A 22,089-nucleotide genomic window follows, 5' to 3' on the forward strand; every position below is an offset into this window, starting at 1 on the left:
TCTCTCTCCTCCCTGATTTGGCTGCCTCATCAAGGACAAAGCAGGGAAACACGTTTGCTTTTGTTCTGGCATTAAATAGATCCTGTGTGATTCCGTCCTTCAAACTGCAGAGCTCAAACGGAAGAGAGAGGGCGGTCACTGAAACACGGTTTATGGTCTCATCTCAGGAGTGTCTCTAAGGGTAAATCTGAGACAGGTCCTGGGTAGTGCTCTGCTTAAGAGCTGCCCAGCTCCACCTGTAAAGGGGCATCTTCAGGGTCATTGTCAAAATAAACACAGCTCCTGACCTCCACTCCTTCTCTCTCCGGCTCTTAACTCCCCGCTGACAAAGCTTCTCCCATAGTTCTGCACAGCTCCACATTCCACATGGCAGGAGCTTCAGCTCTGCTGCCGGCAGAACAGAACAGAAACCTCTCCCACATGTCATGCAGATAAAACAAGCATACAGACCTGTGAAATGTGCTCCCGCTCAGAAACCGTAGAGTGGCGTCATTCTGTTCAGGCTAATAGACTCTAGTATCAGATCTGCTGAAGGACTCCAAGTCAAGGGTGGTTTTTATTAACTTTATATAAGCACTGCACCTTCCTGAAGCAAAGTGATTAATGTCACATCATGTAAGGTCGGTTAGGACGTGGAAGATGAGGAGCTCTGTGTGTGCATGCTACTGCGTTTCATTGAAGTTTAAGTAAAGAAAAAGAGAAGGAAAGTTCATTGGGGCACATACACAACGAAGCTACATTTCATGGGCAGTTAGGATGTTAGGGGAATTAATGAACATAGTTTTCATTTTTTTAAGTTATGTTTATTTATGAGACACTAGTCACAATTATGTTCTATAGAAGAGGATGATAATTGTCTTATAGGATAAGAATCAATAGTTAAGCTATAATTTAATGAGTAAAAAACTGTTCACTTTTTGCCAACAAGAAACCCTTTCGTGTTGCGATCCGGTCTTAGTAAAATAATGTAGCACTTGGGAATGAATATACAACCCAGGAGTCCCGCAGTGGAAGCCAGGATGGCGAAAATCTCCACGGCCACCATGTATTTGCCCTTGGTGCTCAGGTAGGCTGGGATGAAGGCCACCCACACACTGCAGAAGACCATCATACTGAATGTAATGAGCTGAGCCTCGTTAAAAGAGTCCGGCAACCTTCTGGCAAAGAACGCCAAAAGAAAGCTCAGGAGAGCCAAAACTCCAATGTAGCCAATAACAAGGTATAGAGCAACAGCAGAGCCATCATTGCACTGCAGAATCATCTTCCCCATTTCAGAGGTGTCTACGTCTGGGAAAGGTGGAGCGAGGATGATCCACACGATACATATTATACCTTCCCCCAAAGATAAGAAGATGACTAAAGAGTTTCCAAGTCTTGGTCCAACCCACTTCCTCAGCTGGCTGCCTGGCTTTGTGGCATTGAAGGCCAGCACTACTGTGACGGTTTTTGCGAGAACGGAAGAAACAGCAATGGTAAAAACAATTGAAAAGCTTGTTTGTCGTAGTACGCATGTTACTTTTACAGGTCGGCCAATGAATATTAAACAGCAAAGGAAGGAAAGTATTAGAGAAATAAGGAGGATGTAGCTCAGGTCTCTGTTGTTGGCTTTTACAAGAGCGGTGTGATGGTGTTTTATAAAGATCCCTAGAACACCAGCTCCTACTACTGAAAAAAGAACTGAGGAGAAGGCTAACAGAACACCCAGCAGATCCTCATAAGACAAAACCTCCAGGGTCCTTGGAATACATGAATCCTTCTTCTCATTGGGCCACTGATCTTTAGGGCACCTTACGCAGTTTTCCATGTCTAGGAGAAAAAGAAGAAGAAATGTAAAAGAGAGAATGTTATGCACAATCCATAAAAACATAAGGAGGTAGAAAACACCTCAGCCCTTAATATTGATATGGGTCTCTTAAAACCATGTTTTTGAAATGCAAATATTTTTATGCTGAAACAAAAATGTGTTAAAAAAAGAATCATGTTAGGTCTGAAGTATTTGTTTACTCCCTTCCTACTACTGGCGAGTCTGACCCTGGCCAAGCTCTAACTCATATGTCCACCCTGCTAGCCTTGATAAGATACACAATGACGTGGCTCTACCTCCCTTGTCCACCACACATGACTCTTTTAACAAGACTCTTCAGTCAGCCTTTGACTCCAAGTTTCTCCACTTGCACTCTGCCGCACCACATATCCAGGCCTGACACACTCCCACCATCACTTTCTTTCATAAGCACGTGTGTCTCCATCCCCAAACGTGGAGTAATTGCCAGCAGACCTCCGACACCTCAACAATTAGAACCATAAATCCCACCACAACAGGTCATTAAACAGCTCAATCTTCCTATAAGTGTGACCTTATCTCCTCAATCAATTCAGTTTTATATCAGCTGCTATTCTGTTTGGTTAGCTATTTACCTTCCTTTTGTGCTGGAGCATATCCACTATTAACTGTGCTTACGATTTCTTTAAAATCATAATTTTCTAGGACACACACAACACATTCCTCACTGTCCCTCTGCACCTATGATCACCAGCAATAGCCCCCTTCAGTTTGCTCAAATCACCTAATTCCCCCCACCAAATCTTCAAAGGAACTTGTTCGCCTACAATTTACTGTGAATCCTTCAAATGACTACCCAGAATGTTTAAAACAGTGCCTGCTTGTATAAAAATAACCCTACAAACGGGGTAAACTGTAAAATATTCCCCATTAAGTGAACATTGGGAAATTGGCATACCTACAAATCTCTCCTCAGGTTATCAAAGTGGAATGATTTATTGTTTGCCAGAGAAGCAGAGGTGACCATACTCAAAATGTCTATTGTAGTATTGTGTTTAATTTTGTTTTATCTGGAGATTGTTTTGTTTAGTGACCACACCACTTTACAGCAGTTTCAGAGGTCTTCAAGGAAATACTTAAGGGAAAGGCAGTTGGGTATCCAGATGGCCAGTGATTCCTTGGTCATGTGGCTTGGTGGACCAGCAGGTCACTATGAGGGAGCAAGTCCTTACACCAACAAGAACAGGAAGTTTCAGTCCAAATATAAATTCAAAAAGTTAAATGTAAATTGGGAGTGCTAAGGAGATTCCACAGATAAGCCTTATGAGAAAACATCAAAATGTAGCATGCCTTACACAAAGCATTCACAGGGATGGCTACCACACTGAATAACTCTTTACTGGATGACATAAGATGTGAAAAAGATTTGGGTCCTTCAGAAAAAAATCCAAGAACATTTCTCTTTAAACAATACTTAAATGTGCAGCTCAATTAGCTGACTGGTATTTTGATCCTAACCTGTTTCCTCTCTGCTCCAATTACCCTCAACGGTCTGACATATTTACTAATTATCCCTGATTGTTTCAAGTAGCTTTTTCAACCACAGCATCATTCGCAAAACCACCACAACCACTACACCTGCTTTTCTTGGAAATAAGCTCACTATTGTTGGTATATCTTAGCACACCCACTGCCAGGACTCCTTCAGACTGCAGAGTAAGAAGAGTGAAAAAAGAAAAACAGTGCAGCAGGTCATTTACATCTATACTCCCAAGATCTGGAGCTGAATCCAGTATCCATCAGTACCGCACCAACGCTGCTCCAATTTAGGAAAGAGTTGAAGACTGAATTTTCAAAGAACACTACGTCACAATGCCTTAACAGTCTGCTAACCAGCTACCTCTCCTATCACTTGTTGATTTACACTTGTCTTTAACCCATTATAGTGTTCTGCTGCCTTTTGGCTAGGTTTGCGCTATATAAATACCACATACATACATACATTTATGTTTAGTAAAATATAATTATCTAGATAGGAAAGGTTACTTATCAAATATGTTGAACTGTACACCTGTTTGCTCAAACAAAATTTCAAATACACTGTAAAAGGGCTCTCACACCCAATACAGGTAGACCAGCACTACAGAAAAACCATAAACAAATACAAATAAAGTCACTGGCTTGAAGTCAAGTTAATTGTGGACCATTAAAATACGATGTCTAGTCAGTTTAAAGAGTATACACCTATCCCTAATGTAGTGAAGGCCACAGCCATGCAGTGCTTTTTTTAAAAAAAAATTTATGCTTAGCGTCTTGAGCTGTTTCCTGCCTTTCATCAGGCATCAGTTTCTGAGTTCCAAGGTTTGTGTGATGTGGTCTGTTTGTTGTAATCCTGGGACGGAATTGGCTGCACTTTTGTTTGTTCTTTACAGTTTATGGACTCCGCACTCTCAGCACCTGGCACCAGTCATGCAGGTCAGCTTTGGGGGTGGTGTTAAATTTGTATGCAGGACCCTTTTACTGATGGAGGGATTGATCTGGCAGAAGTTCACTTTGCAAGTCTTGTTCCTGTAAACGCTTTAATCATGTTCTTGTACCTAATGCTCTATCTCACATTTAGAGGACAGTGGTAATGTGGGAAATGTGCAATAACTGGGCGTGCATTCTACTGATTTTGGTTAATTCTATAATACTGTATAAGAAATGTTGCAACACCATAAAGCATTTCGGGCACCATCCCTCCAATGCACGGCTCAAAGTTCCAAGTACCCACTCACTCAGTCCATGTGTTTAGCCCGGTATACTGGCTTCCTCCATTAACATCACAGGGCTATGCCCACCCTGCTGTTTTCAAGGCGAACCTTTTTCATCTGAAATGTCATCAGCACAGTCAGACATCATCTTGAGCACTGTCTCCTCTTCATCATTTATGTAGTATGTTACATGTACGCATATATTTAACTTCCCGCGACTGTTCAGGCACTACATATTGTCATTGTGCCTGTTGCCTTTTGTCTCCCCATCAATTCTCAATACCTTACGTTTTGGAATAGGTGATGTCTCAGGCCTCACAGGTCTCAGACAAATGACACCAAACTGAAGACCAAGCACATCCCTTCAGCACTTGACTCTCAAGGTAGTGGTGTCGCAGGGAGGTGATGTGGGTTGTAAACTCAGAACTCAATAACACACCTATTAAAACTCAGGTAAATCAGGTGCAGTGAAGGCTTCTATTTTAAGAAAATACACACAAAGCTAAATACTACACATAGAATTGCAAATAAGAATACAATATGCAGTAGGCAAAATTAAAATCTAAATAGTATACAGGATCTTGGTGGGGATAGCAATTTAAGACCCCTCCTAAATTGGCTGCAGATAACCAGGGGACACATTACCTCCCATAAAAATATATAACGGGGGAACCCCATCAATCTAGTCTGCTTACTTTATCTGCAAAGGACCTAGTGTGAAATTGCAAGCCCTAACATGAAAAACTGCAATAGCCCTAACAAGCCTTTTTGTAACATCATGAACTCTTCATAATCAACAGAGTTAGGCCTGCAGGCTCCGCCAAGGTCACCACAAGCAATAAGAAAGGCTGAATGCCTTGAAAATGTATTTGCGTTTATTATTCCTCTGAGCAAAGTTCCACACTATTCCAAAGTCGCTGGGGATTTACTGCTCTAAAAAGGGAGCAGGGAAGAGAGAGTGGTGTGGGTTGGGTGAAAGTTGGAGGGTGGTCGGGCGGGAGACAAAGGGAAGTGGACAATGTGGCTTGGAGGTTGGAGTATTACATGCAGTACCTGGGGCCTTAGAAAGGGCTCGGGTGAGAGGCAGACAGCAGAGATCTGGTGCACTTGCAGCTCAGGCCTAAACAATTTTACTAACTGGATTGCCTGGCTGGTAAATTTTGGTCCAGGCTTTTACCCCTGGGAAATCCAGGTATAGTAACACCAGGGCAGGAATAATTGGGAAAAGCAGTGTCCAACCCAGGAATGAAACTTAGTCCAATTTGCAATCAGCACTAATGCCTGGAAAAGCCTAAATTGTGGACTAATCCTGTACACTCTGACAGCAGCCATTGTGTTATTTCCACATAGAGTTATCCCTAAATTTACATTACCTTCTAAATAGGGGTGGACGGAACTTGCAGCGTTACATAAATACTCCACAATATTCTGTGAGGTTCCACTTACCCATAGGAGTCAGGAAACCTGCATCATAGGACGCGAGCAGCTGAAAATCATTCAAAAGGCTCACGCACTCTTAAGTGCATCACTTGTTTTCTTTATCTGTTGCTGTGATGGACTACTTTGACATTTCTTTGGTGCTCCCTTTTCACTGTGGGTGTTTTAGGCTGGTAGCTGCCTGTGTTTTATTGCAGCATTCCATTCCTCCCACCTCCTCCCATGTAGCTGACATTTGTTTTGGGTTTATTCCAGTGCTGTCCTCACCTCTGGCTTATATAGTAAGCTTATTTTACAAAAGATACACCCGGTTGTTTAGCTCACTGCTCACGAAAGCCACAATATGCCCTTTCTGGTAAAATGTAGCTAAACCTAGAAGCAATGATGTGAAACTTGCTTAGTCTTCGCAGAGTCTCTCTTTCTCCTGGGCCCCTCCCTGCCACCACTCATTACATCGCACACATGACATTGCTTATCTCCTATATTGGGGCCATAAATCTCAGTCTCTCTGCTATTGTTAACTTCATTAGGGCTTTGTCTTGGTAAACAAAGAAGATCTCAGCGCGCACTGACTTGGTAGCCAAAAAAGCGCTCAGCACACGCCAGTCCGATGGAGCATATCATGCACATGGAGCGGTCAGACACGCTGTTCCTCATTGCGACACACTACTACTTTACTCACGAGTGACAGAGTCTCATGGCAGATGTGCGCTGTTGAAATCTTTGGTTACCCTGAGATTTCCAACAGTGCTGCGACCATCACTGCTGAACTCTACCTGTCTGGCCATGATGTCCAGCTCTATCAAGCTCAGTTCCTGAGCCAACATCAAGTTCTTTTCTTCTATGGATAACTTTTTCTCGTCCAATGCCTTCTCCTTCTGCAATCTGAGCTTAGCCAGCTCCAGTTTTAGGTTCCTCTCCTCTCTCCTGTCCTCCACTTCCTCTGGGGTCAGGTTTTTTAGAGGACACACAGCTTCCTGCCCAGAAGGGAACCATCTCTCCTTGCAGACTGGTTGTTCCCATCTCACAGGCAATCCCAGACTATCCACTGAATCCAGATCCAGCTTGTTGTCATCCTTTGTCTCCACATCATCCTCCTGTGGGGTCACATGTGTTACATCTGTTGATTCCAACTAGGCCCTCAGCGCCTTTTCTAGCTCCACCTTCTTGGTGAGGCCTTTAGTAGAAACCCCAAACTCCTTGCAAAAATCCTTGAGTTGTTGCTCTATGTACTTCTCCATTCTGGACAATTCCAACTCCAGTTTTGCAGGTGCACGTGAGGGTGCAGTTATGGGACCTCCATTCAAAGACGTGATTTAGAATAAAAAGCAAAAATGCCAATCAGGGTGAATTGAAAAATAAAAATACCAATTGAAGCAAGTAGGAAGGAAAAAAACAATTATGCCACAAGACAATTGATTTGAATTGGACTAAATGTGGATGGTAGCGTACCCCCATTTACTGTAAGGTATTGTACAAACACAAGTCCTATCCTCACCACTGATCACCAGTGTTAGAAATTGGGTCTCTAGTGGGCAGGGGTATTTCACTCGAAGTAGAAGCCACAATTCTAGTCAGGGTACGCCAGTCACACTTCCTAAATTAACCTGTGCTCACCCTCCTGTAGCTTGGCACTGAGCAGGCAGGGATAACCTAAGAGGCAATGTGTAAAGTATTTGTACAAAACTTGAACTATAGTAACACAGTGAAAACTCCACAAAAAGGCTCCACGGCTGTTTAGAAAAATAGGAAATATTTATCTGATTAAACTTAGACCCAAACAACAAAACATCCAATTACACTTGCAATGGTTATCATGGTTCAAGCTTAGTATTGAAAATCACAGTGCTTAAAAAGATGCAGGAGCTCCCCTATAGGGAGTTCCGGTAAGTTCTCTTTAGAGGAGTCCTTGGACAGCATGCACAATTATGGTTCTGATGCTGTCCGCCAAAAAGTTTGTAGGGTAACCCGGCTCCTCGAGACTGGAAGTCAATGCGGGGTGGAAACACACAACAAGCAGCCAAGAGCTGTGGTGTGGGGTCCCGCAGGGTATGCAAGCACAGAGGCTGTGTAGTCAGCCTCTCCCCTTACTCACAGTACCATGTCCATGTCTGGACAGCTGTGTGTAGATGAAGAAGCGCTATGAGCACTGGCTTGGTGAATGAAGAAGCGCTATCTACCTGACTTGGTGAATGAAGAAGCACTAAATGCGCTAACTTGGCCAGTGAAGACGCACTACACAATGAGTTGGCAAACCAAAAAGCAATATGCGCGCTGATTAAGCAAAAGAGGAAGTACTCGCCACGCGCTGACTTGGTAGATGAAGAATCACTTAACACACGCTGACTTGCTAAATGAAGAAGCGCTTGGCACACACTGAGATGGTAGACGGAGAAGCACTTAGCATGCGCTAGTCAGGTGAAGCATTTCATGCACACGGTGCGGTCAGACACACTGTTCCGCATTGAGATGCACTGCTACTGGGCTCACGAGTGACAGAGTCCCAAGGCAGCGGTGCAAGGTTTAAATTTTTTATGGCCCTAAGATTTAAGACTTTTGGCAAGTTAGCAAGCCCTTGGAGTTAACTGAGATGTCCTTTCAAGTTGTAGAGCAGGAGTAGTCCTCACTGCAAGAGGCAGCAGGCCAACACAGCAGAGTAAGTTGCAAAGTGGCAGTCTCTCCTAGAAGCACAGCAATCGACAGGCAGTAGGGCCAACAGAGCAGTTTGCAAAGTGGCAGTACATCCTGGCTGTATAACTCCTCTTCTTGGCAGTGTCCTCAGAACCCCAAAAGTAAATTGAGTTGGTGGGGTTTGAGGTCCAGTACTTATAACAAAATGTGTCTTTGAAGTGGGGGAGACTTCAAAAGAGGCCTTTGGGGATCACAAGGTCCCTTCCTTTCCTTCCCTGACTCCACACACTCTACAGGGGGGGGTATGCAGCCCTTTGTGTGACGAGAGGCAAAGCCCTATTCTGGTGTAGGTGTCAGCTTCTCCCACCTAGCCCAGGAAGACCTATCAGCCAGGTGATGAACCATCAGGAAGCAAATGTCACACTCAAGCTTCCTTTTTGTGTGACTGTTTATAGGAAAGGCACAAAGTTCAGCCGTTACCGACCCCAAACGTGTACTCAGAGACAGGCAGAGGTACAGAACGGTTAAAGTAAGAAAATGCCAACTTTCTAAAAGGGGCGTTTTCAGATTTACAATTTAAAATCCAACTTCACCACAAGTTGTGATTTTAAATTGTGAGTCCAGAGACACCAAACTCCACATTTTCACCTCTTTCCAATTGGAAATTATACTTAAAGGATGCTTCAAGGCAACCCCAATATTAAGCTATGGGAGAGATAGGCCTTGCAGTAGTGGAAAATGAATTTAAGAGTTTTTCACTACCTGGACACGTTAAACTAAAAGGTACATGTCCAACATTTTAAATACATGCACCCTGTCCTTGGGGCTAACCAGGGCCTACCTTAGGGGTGATTTATATGTAATAAAAAGGAAGGTTTAGGCCTGGCAAGTGTGTACACTGGCCAAGTCGAAATGACAGTGTAAAACTGCACCCAAAGGTAATGCAGTGGCAGGTATGAGACATGTTTGAAGGCTACTTTAGTGGGTGGCACAAGCTGTGCCGCAGCCCTCTAGTAGCATTTCATTTACAGGCCCTGGGCACATGTAACATATAACTACTACTAGGGACTTATAAGTAAATCAAGTATGCCAATTGTGCACAAACCAATGTTAGCATGTTTAGAGGAGACAGCACTTGCACTTTAGCACCTGTCAGCAGTAGTAAAGTACACAGAATCCTAAAAGCCAGCAGAAAAACATGAGTTTGAAAACCAGGAGATCAGAGGGCCAAAAGTTATGAGAAACCATACCAAGGATGCCAGGTCTACCAAGAATCATTTCCTGTCATGGAGGGTTGTCAATGGAATTCACCTTGGTTCAGCAAAATGGGATTTTTGTCTGCTGTACAGGAACAAAATGGTAATTAGCTTGTGCTCACTGCAGCCTCACTCAAACCTCAAGAAGTGCGTCATTAAAAACCACATTGCTGATAAAATATCTGAATTTGTAGAAAACTGAAAGATCTCCATTTGCAAATGTAATAACCCCTGTACAATGCCCACAAACATAACTGAATTTGGAGCATTCTTTGCATTTAATGGTAAATATATACTGAAGGGGAAAAATATATATTTTAATGGTACTAACAACTCCTAATTAAAATGTATAGAATTCAGCTCCAGTAACTAACACGTAGGGCTGATGGTACTGTGCAAGTAGCATTCTGTTTGTGAAAAATAGCACTAAGAAACAGATATAGAAAACTTCCACGTTAACGTCTCTGCAGTTTATCGGGAATGAAAGGTGGCAGAAACTCACGTAAATCTAGCAGGCGGCCATGTCAGAGTGAATAGAAGAGAAAGGAGAAGGTGCTGTTGAGGGAATAAATTACGTTAACGAGCCACATCCCTGTATTCTGCTTGGCTCCAGTAAGGTTAGGCTGACCAGATTTTGAGGAGCAAAAACCGGGACAGGTCAGACATAAAAGAGGGACTAAAGACTTTACTCTCACCTTTATATCTGGCCTGTTCCGTTGTTTTGCGTAGCTTTGTGAATGTGTGCCTATACATGTGTGTTTGTGCCTATACATATGTGTGTGTGTGTGTGTGTGTATGTATATATATATATATATATACACACACATATACACACACACACATATGCACACACACACACGCCTACAAGACTACATATATAAAATTATCTATGGCTTGACCTCCTACCCTGCACCCCTAACACCCCCCCCCATCCACCTCTCTCTGCTCCCCACTCCGTCTTCCTTCTGGGAGCAGAAAGGGGACTGTGTTGCCTGACAGTAGCAGAGAAATTACTTTAATTCCTCCATACTTTGTAGGCGTCTTTAACTTATGCTTCCCTACATGACCTGACCTTTGTCCAAAAAAACGGGACATTTATTCAATGATCTGCCCTTCGTCCCAAAAAACGGGAAATTTATTTAAAATTAAGAGAAGCATGGGGACACCGGGACAGTCCTCTAAATACCGGGAATGTCCGGGGAAATTGGGGACGTCTGGTCACCCTAAGTAAAGTCCACTTCCAAACCTTTATGTGCCATGCTCCTAGTGTTATGGGGTGGATGTTGTTATTCCGGAAAAGCATGCATTCAGATAGACAAGTTTTGCTGTCTGGGTTGCACAAGCGCTGGCACATGATATGACATGACACTGTGACCATAGACATTGAAGATGGACGAGTGTGCTGGAGCCAAGCAGAATACAGGGATGTGGCTCGTCAAGGTAATTCATTTATTTCCTCAACCGCTCCTGTCAGGCTTCACCCACTCTTTCCTCTTCTGTTCACTGGGACACTTACCCGAGTTTTCAACTCCACTCTCCTAGGCCGAAAATAACGAGAGCCCCGCTGCCTGGGAATCAAAGTTGAAAATGTTCTCTAACAAAACAGCTGCAGCCCTGGCAAGTGCCACACATCTCATGTTAGAATAACGCATTTTCGGTCATTTTCTCGCAATGCCTGAGATTGTCACACAAAAGAACCATGTACTGAAGTGTGGTAAAACAGTGTAGTTCAAGTTTTTCACTTTGCTAGAAGCTCTAAGTACTGTTTATCAAAAGACACAAGGTAGTGCGGGTGTATAATGGAAGGTATGGGATTCTCCATATATTACGAAAAAATATGTGTTCTACTGTCACAGAAACTCATATCTCAGCCAAGCGAGCCAGCCCGCCTCAGCATCGCAATTCCGGGGCCCCATGGTCCAAGCACTGGTCCTTTGGTGGGAGGGGGCACTCAAGGGAGATCTAGTGCTGGGGAAAGTGCCCCACGCATGCTTCCTTCCCATAGATCATTAATCAAATAATGATGTGCTGATGCCCAGAAGCTTCTCCCTCCCTGAAGGAATGAAGAGAAAGTGTGGACGAGCACAATGCACCTGAGGTTACACAGCCAGCCCTCCCATTTCTGGTGCTTTGCCGCAGTTTTAAGATCTTCCTAGAGTTTCTCGTTGCTCAAATGGGTGTAATTTCTAATAATTATATGGTTCCATTGTCTTCATCACTTGATTTTGCTTGCGAGAAAGTGTCACTCATAATTACACAGAAATTATGAAAATGTCACACATAGCAGTCTGAAGCCTTGGCTGCTATGAAGCTGTTGCATCATGCAAGCCGCATGCTAATTTTACGTGAGTTTCTGCTGCCTTTCATTCCTGATAACCTGCAGAGACATTGGAAGTTTTCTACAGCTTTTTCTTAGTGTTATTGTTCACAAACAGGATACTAGACTGGCCCGGGAATGCCGCTGCCTCCCTCCATGGATGGAATAATGGTGCATGCATGTGTGGATGTGAGAAGTGTTGGTCGGAATGAATCTGGGATCCTGAAGGAGAGGAAATGAAAAAAGTAATGGAGCAGGGAATCTTTTGGTTCAAAAGAGCAAACAGGATGAGTTGGTGGTGAGATGGAACCTACCAGCAACTGAAAACATGCCATTTGGGAACAAGGAACAGGCTTTAAATGCTGATTGTAAAAAGGGTGGGGGTCCACATTTGTGCAAACAGAATTACCGTGACAAGCACTACAAGCCCATTGTGCAGAAGTGATTGTAAGCACAGAGAACTGAAGGCATAAACAGAAACCTAGGGGCAGCAATGTATTACATCATTTACAATCTTGGTTTCCTTGTTGTTCATCTTCAACCAGCCCGTCATCTTTTAGTTAATGCATTTTAAGTAAAGCTTTTTATTACCATATCGTTGACTCATGGTTAATAAACAATTTTTTTGTGTATATACATAAAAATAAACATAATAATACAGTTATTCTTTATTATTTAAACCACGTATTCCTTTTTATGACATTAATGCTAATATACACTTGTTTTAGCATACATTTACCTGGTGCTTTTACTGCTTTTTAGGTTTCGCCTGCATGCGCACTTGTGTGCATGCTTGTGAAAACTTTTGTTGGTAAAAAAAAAAAAATAATTAAAAGGGCTTGGAGCCAACCACTTACTTACCTAAACTTACTCCAATGTTGCTCTGATTTACCTACTTCAGATTGGCCAGCACGTCTTCTTCACGTCACTTCCTGTCGCTGTCTTCTTCGCCGATCTTGCTGTCGAGTTGCCTGTGGACCTAGTACTCCTTCCGATCACTTCCTATTGGACACAGGCCAGTGTCCTTCCCACTGGCTGCGACGCTGAAGGTACTTCTTTTTTCTTTTTGCATGCAGTCGTCTTTCTTCTCTGATGACTTCGCTGCCGTCTTCTCTGTCTTCTTTCTTCATTCCTGACTTCTTTTTAATTCCAGCATGTTGTCTTCTTTCTTCAATGCCTTCTCCTCGTCTTCTTTCTTCATTGCCTCCTGTCTTCTTTTTCCTTTCTGCATACCGTCTTCTGTCTTTGCTATCTTCTTTACCGCATGCCGTCTTCTGTCTTCTCACATCTGCACTCTTCTCACGAGACGTGTCTTCTCACGCCTTCTGTCTTCTGCCATCTTCTGTCTTCTTCCACCTTCGGTCTTCTGCTGTGTTCTGTCTTCTTCTGTGTTCTGTCTTCTCCAGTCTTCTGCCGTCTTCTATCTTCCATCTTCTGTCTTTCGGGTTCTTTCTTATGTCTTCTTCCGTGTTCTGTCTTCCATCTTGTGCCTTCTTTTTTCTGTCTACTTTTAGAAGCAGTGCCTGTTTTACCCTCCGTACATGCATGCATTGTCCGCGTTAACATTAATATAACACTTGCAGTATTTGTGGTTCGAAATGTAAAGAAGACTGCAATTTGTGATACTCATCCTGATCTACAGTTTGTAAAGTCAAGCATTCAGATGTGAGAATTGAGTAGCAGACAAGAAATGTGATGTGGTGGACCGGCATCATAACTCACTGGTAGTTTAACCCTAACTGGACCAACTCAATAGAAGTCCGTGTCATCAGCCCCAAGAATAACTTCCCAAATTGCCCTGTGAATGCATGAGTTCATTTCACAACAGTTGTCGAGTTAAATTGTCCAGACCAATATGCAAGCATTTTAGCACTGACGTATTTACATCTGCTTTCATCTCTTTTTAGTGGTTAGTGGCTCATCTGTGACTGTGCAGACATATTTAATTTCCTTAACACTTCGATTTTTCCCAGAGTCCAGCTTCCTACTGAATTTACAGTGGCTCTCACCGAACTCATGTTTGTTTTTCAGCAGATGATCCAACTAAAATACTGCGTCTGCTTTGCAAAACACCTTTACATGGCAATAGGCATAAGGTCTACCAGGGCTATCATCCGCATAAACAAAATTGGGCACCATGATCACGCAACTCAGGAGAAAACATGCAAACATCTTATAGGTATAAAGCCTGCAGTGCGGGCCCCCCATATCATCCTTGTCCGGCGCGTTTCTAGCAGGGGGCCAGGAGGGCCAGGCCCACCCAAGGAACCCCCTGGCCCTCCCAAGGTCCATATAGAAGTATAAATATATATATTTCTTTATTTCCTTAATGGTTAATGAGGGCAATCAGCAGCCTCGCGTTCTGAACCTAAATGGTAAACTTCCTGACAAACACCAGTGGGTAGGATACTTGAAGTGCCAGGGATAGGTGTGAAGTCTGTGGGATGATTGTTGTTTAAATGCTCAGGTGAAAACCAGTGGTACCTGTGATATGTCTATTGTATCAAAAGAGGCTTGCAAGCTACAATTAAACATTACGTAAAAGATGACATAGGGCCAGAGGCGCCAGGATTTTGTGATTCTGCTGATGTCGTGATTTCTGCATAATTATGGATTGGCCGCATTTGCCACATAGTGCCAATAATTTCCAGATTTAAACAAAAAAAAATCTACTTCAAACGGATTAAAAGTAACTAAACCACTACCAAGTGTTGTCATGCAGTAGCAGGCGTTTTGTCACGAACAGGCAAGACACTTCTCTGTCCCAGATTGCTGTGTTTAGATGTTAAACTGATATTAGTGCTGTGAAATCTTTGTTAACATGTAAAAACGAGAAAATGATGAATACTGCTTCAAAATACGCCACATTAGGCCACATAATTTGCCTTTTCTTGTTGCATAATTTATTACACCTTGCAGCATTATTTGGTTTTCCCTTGCCAGGTAATAACAGTTGGGCCTGAATATGGCAGAAACAATCTGAAATGGTTTTGCCATCCTAAGAAAAGTAATTGAAAATATGCATACAATCCGTTTATATCTTTGTAGTGGTTGTAGTTTCTTCCTGCTGTGACCCTATTCTTAACTCATTGTGCTATATGAAAAAAAAACCAAATTTTTCTGAATTGAAAAGACTTTTCGAAGTTTCAATAGCATAACCCAGATACAGCACGGGCCTGCGCAGTGCAAGTTCCTATTATAAGAGAAACAGTATTGGCAACTATTCTGATTGAGAGCTGGCAACATGTACTGCAACTGTCCTAACTACTGCCTACTCCCAATCTCCAGTGGTGCTAGGTGAGTCACATAATTAGAAGGACCCTAAGAGGGAGACAGAACCTTTTAGAGTACAGGGAACTGTGTATTTATTATCTCCCAACAAATTCTCTCTCTATGTCACATGGATAAAATTGGATTATAGGGCTAATGTAACCTCTCTGCCCTAAACCAATAAAATAATATAGTCGGCTAATGCACTTACTGCTAAAATGTTCCTATAATCTGTGGAGTTCTAATATTGCTCTTCAGGATTTTCATTTTTAACTAAAGATTTGGACAGTAAATGTTGTAAAACATTCTATGTCCTGCCATCAATGTAAAAATTCTGAGCTTCTAGCGGTCCCTGTTAAACAACACACTTATTTGAGTTGCAAGTAATTGTGTTTTGGTGCATTTTGAAAGGCTCAGCACATAACCAGGTTAGACCACTAATGTTATTAACTAATAATTAACTCACAGCTATGGAAGTGGTGGTGTCCTTTTGTCAGTAGTCCTGAAAACCCTTCGTCCACAGCTTCCACCACTGTGGCTCTATGAGTAGTGAACTTAGTCATAAATTCTAGATTCTTGACAAGAGGAAATGGTGATAGGAATGGTGCATAGATGAGATATGAAGATTACTTAGAGAGTGTGAGGATAGAAAAGACGTGGGTAAGGAAAAAAGGAAGGATAAAAAAGAATGGTAAGGAAAGAGGTGGATGAAAGAAGAATAAACTAGTGAGTAGAAGGGAAGGTAGAGAGTGTGATAAAGATGTGTTGAAGGTGAATGAATAAGGGTATGGCAGGAGGACAATGAGCAAAGTGGGTGATGGGAATAGGGTGATTGATAGATCTGAACTGAGAAAGAAACAAGAGGTGGGATGAGAAGGAAGAGTGGAAAGGGGTGAAGGTGCTGAAATAGGCTGATAAAGGATTAGGATGATGAAAAACAAAGGTAATCAGAGAGGAGCGATAGAGCATATGGTAAATTGTGTTGGGGCAGAGAAGGTATGTTAAAAGGAGAGTGGTAGAACAGGAGGGAGAGGAGAGTGATGAGTGAGAAGGGGGTTGGAAACAGAGAGGGTGGTGGAATGGAAGAAACTAGAGGAAGAAAAGAAGAGGAGGGGATTTGTCAGTCACAATTTAGAAAAGACTGTTCAGTCTAGAGGCAGTCACCTGACCTATACATTTCCACATTGTCCTCCTTCAAATACTTTCAACTGAAAGGACTGACAGCTCAATATTGGTTGAAAAACTAATCATCAAATTATAGTTATAGTCTTAATCCTCAGAATCAGTGCTGTTGGCACAGTGGCAGCTAACAAACAGATTTGCATATGATGTTTGGCCAGTTGCCACCTTTGACTGCTTTTTCTGTTGTTATTATATTTATTTTAAGTAAATGGTCAACAGTAGGGTCTCCAAAAAGTTGCACAGCCCTGTGCAATCCCTTTAAAATATGCAGCCCCCATAATCTTTGTAGATCTTCTGCGCACACACACACACTGTATAATCTAGGACTCGGTGCTGCTGGTGTTTGAGATGCTGTGAGTTGCCAGTGGGGAACAAGTACAGGGCAGCAGGATTACAAAGTCCATTTATGCACGCCCACAAAAGCACAACCACTTGTTCAGAAACAGTTCAAGCTTCCTTTACAAACACACATGTATTACCCTGGAGGCAGCAGCAGGGAAGGTAAGGCTGACAGACGAGGGTGAGCAGGAGAGAGTCAAGGTTGAGCTGGAGAGAGAGGAGGTTGTTTTTTCAAAGAGGGCGTCTGAAAGCTGAGGCAGGGGTGGGAGACAGGAATGTGCGAGGGAGATAGGAGGTCAGGCAAAGGGGCCAAGGATACTGAGTAAGAGAGAGTGAGGCTGGAGAGGGGAAGAGAAGAAGCAGGCGAGTGCGGGAGAGAGTGAGAGAAAGGCATGGTAGAGAAAGAAAGTCACAGCAGCAGTGAAGAATGAAGTGGGGACGAAAGAAGAATGTGGAAGTACAGTGAGAGGACAGTAAAGTAAGGTAAAGAGAGAGAGGAGATTGAGTCAGAAAAAGAAAAGGGTGATGGGGAAAAAGAGATTAGGATACGTTGGAGAGAGAGAAAGAGGAGGCCACTGCAGGGAGGCAGGAGGATGAGATGGGTGTGATGGAGAAAGAGGAGGGTGAAGTCAAGAGACAAGAGTGAGGCAGGAGGATGCAGAGGGTGGTAAGAGCAAGACGAGGTGGTGGCAAATGAGGGTGAGGCACAGAGGAAGGAGGATGAGGTGTAGAGAAAGGAGGGGCCGGCAAAGAGAAAGGGGCGTGAGATAGGAGAGTGACAGAAAGAGAGAGTAAAATAGATAAAGAACTTAGCTACACAACAAACCCTTAGAGATAGCGGTAACACTAGTAAGCATGACCCACAGTATGCAGAGCATGAAGCTCATCCCCTATAAGACTCCCCGGCATGACCAGACCCAGGTCTCAGACACTCAGGGGATGCTATGCAAATCCATTCATCATCATGGCCCACCTGTGCTTCTTCATGGCCCTCCCAGATCCAGTAACCTGGAGCCGGGCTTGATCCTCGTTAAGGCCTGCAGTGCGGGCTGCTCGTCCGAAGGGGTAGTTATGAATCCCATTACACACTTGTAAAACAATGTTGAATTGGAAACAATTCTTCAGTTTCACTGCCATATTTAAAGTGCTAAATAGTCTTTTTTCCTAATTCTGTTCATAGAACGAGCAGTGTTCTGTGTAACGTTGCACCACGGGTCTCACAATCTCAACAAGCACTGGCAAAGCCAATAGGTTTTGCCTTTGTTTTTTCATTTGCATTCCATCTTGCTATCAAACTGGATTATAAATATTACAAAAAGGTTATAATAATGTTTGCTTTAAAATTGATAAACCGTTTATAGTTGTTTATGTTGTCATGTATGTTAAATTAATAAACAACATAAACAACTATTATCAAATTTAAAACAAACATTATTATAACATTTTCCTAATATTTATAATCCATTTAGATAGTAAGATAGAATGCAAAAGAAAAACAAATGCAAAACCTATTGGCTTTGTCAGTGCTTGTTGCTTGTGGTGCTGTCAGGTGAGTAAAGAAAGGACACAGAGAAGCAAACATTCTTTAATCCAAAAATGTTTAGAACAACTCTCTTTGCCACTGTTCAGTGGGATTTAGTTTTAAGGGGGCTCGATGATTTAAAAAAACATAAAACAGCACCAATCATATTATAAACATTATCTCGGGAGCAGGGATTGCTCACTTAGGCCTAGATTTACTAAGCCTTTGTGTCGCTTGTTTGATGCAGGGCAACAGAAAGGCTTATTTGGAATTTACAAAGCCACGCAAGGCCTGATTTGTGTGGCCTTGTATGTATTTGTAAAGCAATGTAACACAGCGCAGCTGCTTGGGCTGCATTATGTTACATTTCCACCTTTCAGGCATTCTATGGGTGGAGAATGGGCAGTTCCATGCATCCATCCATAGAGTATTGTGCATTCTCAGATTTACTAAAGCTAGTAAACCCTGGAATGCATCAGCTTGCCCCAGTGAGGCATAATGAGAGCATAGTCCTCCTTGTTATTTCGTGTATTCTGCACAACAAATGGACAGAGGAAAATGCCTCTACGGAATTGTTTTTTTTTTTTTGTTGTGCAGGACGGAGTCCCTTCCTACACACAATCCTAGCTGTAAGGTAGGCACCCCAAGAGTGCGTGTGTTGGCGCTAGAAGAGAGCAGAAATGTTCTGTTATCTTTGTATATATGGGGCATATCATCCTTTCACGCAACGAGGCGTAGCACCTTTGGTTGCTCCCCTGGCTTGTGTAAAAGTTTAGTAACTATGTCCCTGTGTCTGGGTGAAAATGTGCATACCTGTTTGGTTTGAAATTTCCCCTTCTGGACACGGGCTGCACGAGTAACAGCATACTTGTTTCTCTCGTTCAGGGACTTTTCTGAATCCGGGCAAGCAGCTTGGACTGCAAACGGAGACAGGAGTCTGTGAAATGTAAAAAACGTGAAGAGCTGTCAAAATGAAGGTGGTTTCAAGACACGCCCCAGTGTCTCGTTGTTTCACTGAGTAGAAACCAGTCTGATTTATTTATTCATTTTCGGTATTGTCATATTGCAAACATAAATGGAAACTGTGGCCAAATAAAATAGTTACACGCCAAGTCTGGTGAAAGACATTCATCGTGAAAAACTAAAGCTATATCAACGTCAAGCAAAGGAATGACCAAGCTCATTGATCTGCAACAGCCAATAAAAAGGAACAAGTGTAGAAAAAGAGGAAAGAATGACATGGAAGAAAAGAGCAAAAACGAATATTGTAGTTAATATTACAATTGGTTTGGAGAACATAGCCTGAAAGGGCCTCCCACACATTGTCGCACGATCTTTGACTGATATAAACTTTCCTCCAAAGACATAAGATGTCAATGTCCTGGGTTGGACAGACTATTTCCAAGTGAGTCTTTCTTTTCCAGTTTCACCACACTGATGCTCTTCCAAACTGTCGAAGCTTGCATGACTCAAAGCTTCTAATCTAACATTAGGTCCTTATCATGAGTAATATCATTAAAAACAATTGCTTTGTTAAAGACTTAAGGATGAACGTAAGAATCAAGGTCAGTCCTAACAACAACATCCTCCCTGAACGGTCTCAGAACTCCAAAGTTACTAACAAGTGAAGTGGGACTCTCCGAACTTCTTCACACTTATTGAATCCCTTTGCAGGAAATTAGTTTTAGCCATGTTCTTCTGAATTTCTTTTTTTGGACTGCAAGTAGTATTTCAATCTCAGGAAAGTTGGGGCCTGGCAAGCAACTTGCAACTGCATGAGCACTTCTATAAGAAAAAAAATATTTGGCATATATGACCCTTTGTTTAGCCAATTGTGAATTGTGCACAACATGAAGTTACATTTAGTGACAAAGCCTTCAGTAATCATTTCCTTAACTTACACCTGAAGCAAGGGTGTACACAAGGCCACAGACAGCTCACGGAAGGCTCCCTTGATAAAACAGAAAAAGCAAGCTCAATTTGCAATAAAGGGTCCAGATTTAACTCTTCTGTAAGTGTGTATTAAAATGTTTCGAACAGCTCCTTGCTCTATCAATCTGGAAAATAAGACTTTATTTAAGATTTAGTCTCGGATGAGATCTCCAAATGATATAGTTGACAATACCAATTCACCACCTGTTCCAACCAATGTGCGGAATAATAATAACTGTTATGGACTTGAAGAAAACGAAGGAAGTGGGTAGGACACTGGAGAGACAAGTTCTAAATTATGCCAACTACAGCCAGCGATCGTCTTAGAACCACTACTTGGTAACCTTGGTAGAACACAGAAACGACAAAGTAATTACTACAATGTTGCGAACAAACACGTATTAACATGCAGAACCGGAAACAGAACCCATCAGCTTACCTCTCAACTGGCTGCAAAGTGCTACGACTAGCCTAGGCCCTACCAGGTTCCAGGATCAGAGCCGAATACACAAAGGTGAAGGGCTCAGTACTGCCAAGGCAGCATGTTGACAACAATTCATAGAGAGCAAATTTTGATGCAGATGAGGATTAATACATTTTATAGGGCACTGAGAAGCAGTAGAGGCAGTGTGATCTCTGAAAGTGTTGAAGCGTAATACTTATCAGTAATTCTAGTATGCTGCCAAACAAAACAAGTCTGGCTTCATCAATAATCATTACTGAGCGCTCTCCCCATATCATATTTTTTTAAACGGGGACAAATAGTGAATTTTAAACAATAATTTTCACATACCTTTGCTAAAAGCCATTGCCTCTAAAAGGGCACTTATCATTGGTGGCTTTTCGACAGAGGTATTAGGGCATGGGTACTCGCAAACATTTTCCCAGGGGCCCAAAAGTTTGGTCTGTGACGTGCCTGGGGGCCGCATTGATGCCAGGGCGGTGGCGGGTGGGTGGGGTGACTAGGGGGATTGGTGGCAAGGTAGGTGTAGAGGAACCAAAGGATATACATCTAGTGGGTGAAATAAACAATGGGAAACCAGAAAACCTAGAATTAATCCCGGCTTACCCACTTTTCCAATTTTTGTGATCCTAGGCAATTGTTTAGTGCCACTTTCCCTCCTTTTTCTGCATTATCACATTTAAGATGACCTCGAAATACATGATTCATGGTGTGCACTGCACAAAACCTGCTTCTATGTTTGATTTAATAAACTATAATGTTGTCTATGTCTGATAGGAACCCAGGCCGCCCATAAAGTGCACATACCAAGTGACTTGCCTCTTTAATTTACTATTGGTGGTGTTCTCAGGGTAAGGGAAATAATTAATGTTTTCAAATTTGTGTTTGAAAACTATCACTTTAAAATGAATACATCACAATGCACTGATAAAATAAATTGTACTATGGCGAAAAAGGTTCTGCATGTTAACTAAATACACTTAGTTTTGAAGAGAGTGTCTTAGTTTTACACTTATGCTGCAAGAGGTCTTTAAAAATGAAGGCGTTTCTAAAGTTAAGTGCAGGAGTCCCTAGTTACTTCCTTTCTTTAACACCAGTTAAGTTTGAAATAAATTATTGTGTGTGTATTTAATATTTTTGTTAGTGCGGAGTCGAGCAAACAGCTGCCCAGTGCTCTTGTTGCCCCAGGGGCCACATGTAAAGG

The 22,089-nt window shown here is 42.5% G+C and overlaps 1 protein-coding gene across 1 annotated transcript in view; it reads right to left on the bottom strand.

Annotated features, from left to right (window-relative positions):
- Positions 1-623: 623 nt before the first annotated feature.
- LOC138262390 (vomeronasal type-2 receptor 26-like) overlaps positions 624-22,089 on the bottom strand; it is a 33,232-nt gene continuing 11,766 nt past the window's right edge. The window contains exons 2-4 of the mRNA XM_069212291.1: positions 19,596-19,678; positions 19,304-19,504; positions 624-1,806 (exon numbers count right to left, since the gene is read on the bottom strand). Of these exons, the coding sequence (XP_069068392.1) occupies positions 911-1,806; positions 19,304-19,504; positions 19,596-19,678 (1,180 nt within the window). The 3' untranslated portion in view covers positions 624-910. The remainder of the gene's footprint in view (positions 1,807-19,303; positions 19,505-19,595; positions 19,679-22,089) is intronic.

The sequence above is a fragment of the Pleurodeles waltl genome, chromosome 10, assembly GCF_031143425.1.
Source record: "Pleurodeles waltl isolate 20211129_DDA chromosome 10, aPleWal1.hap1.20221129, whole genome shotgun sequence".
Classification (NCBI taxonomy): Eukaryota; Metazoa; Chordata; class Amphibia; order Caudata; family Salamandridae; genus Pleurodeles; species Pleurodeles waltl.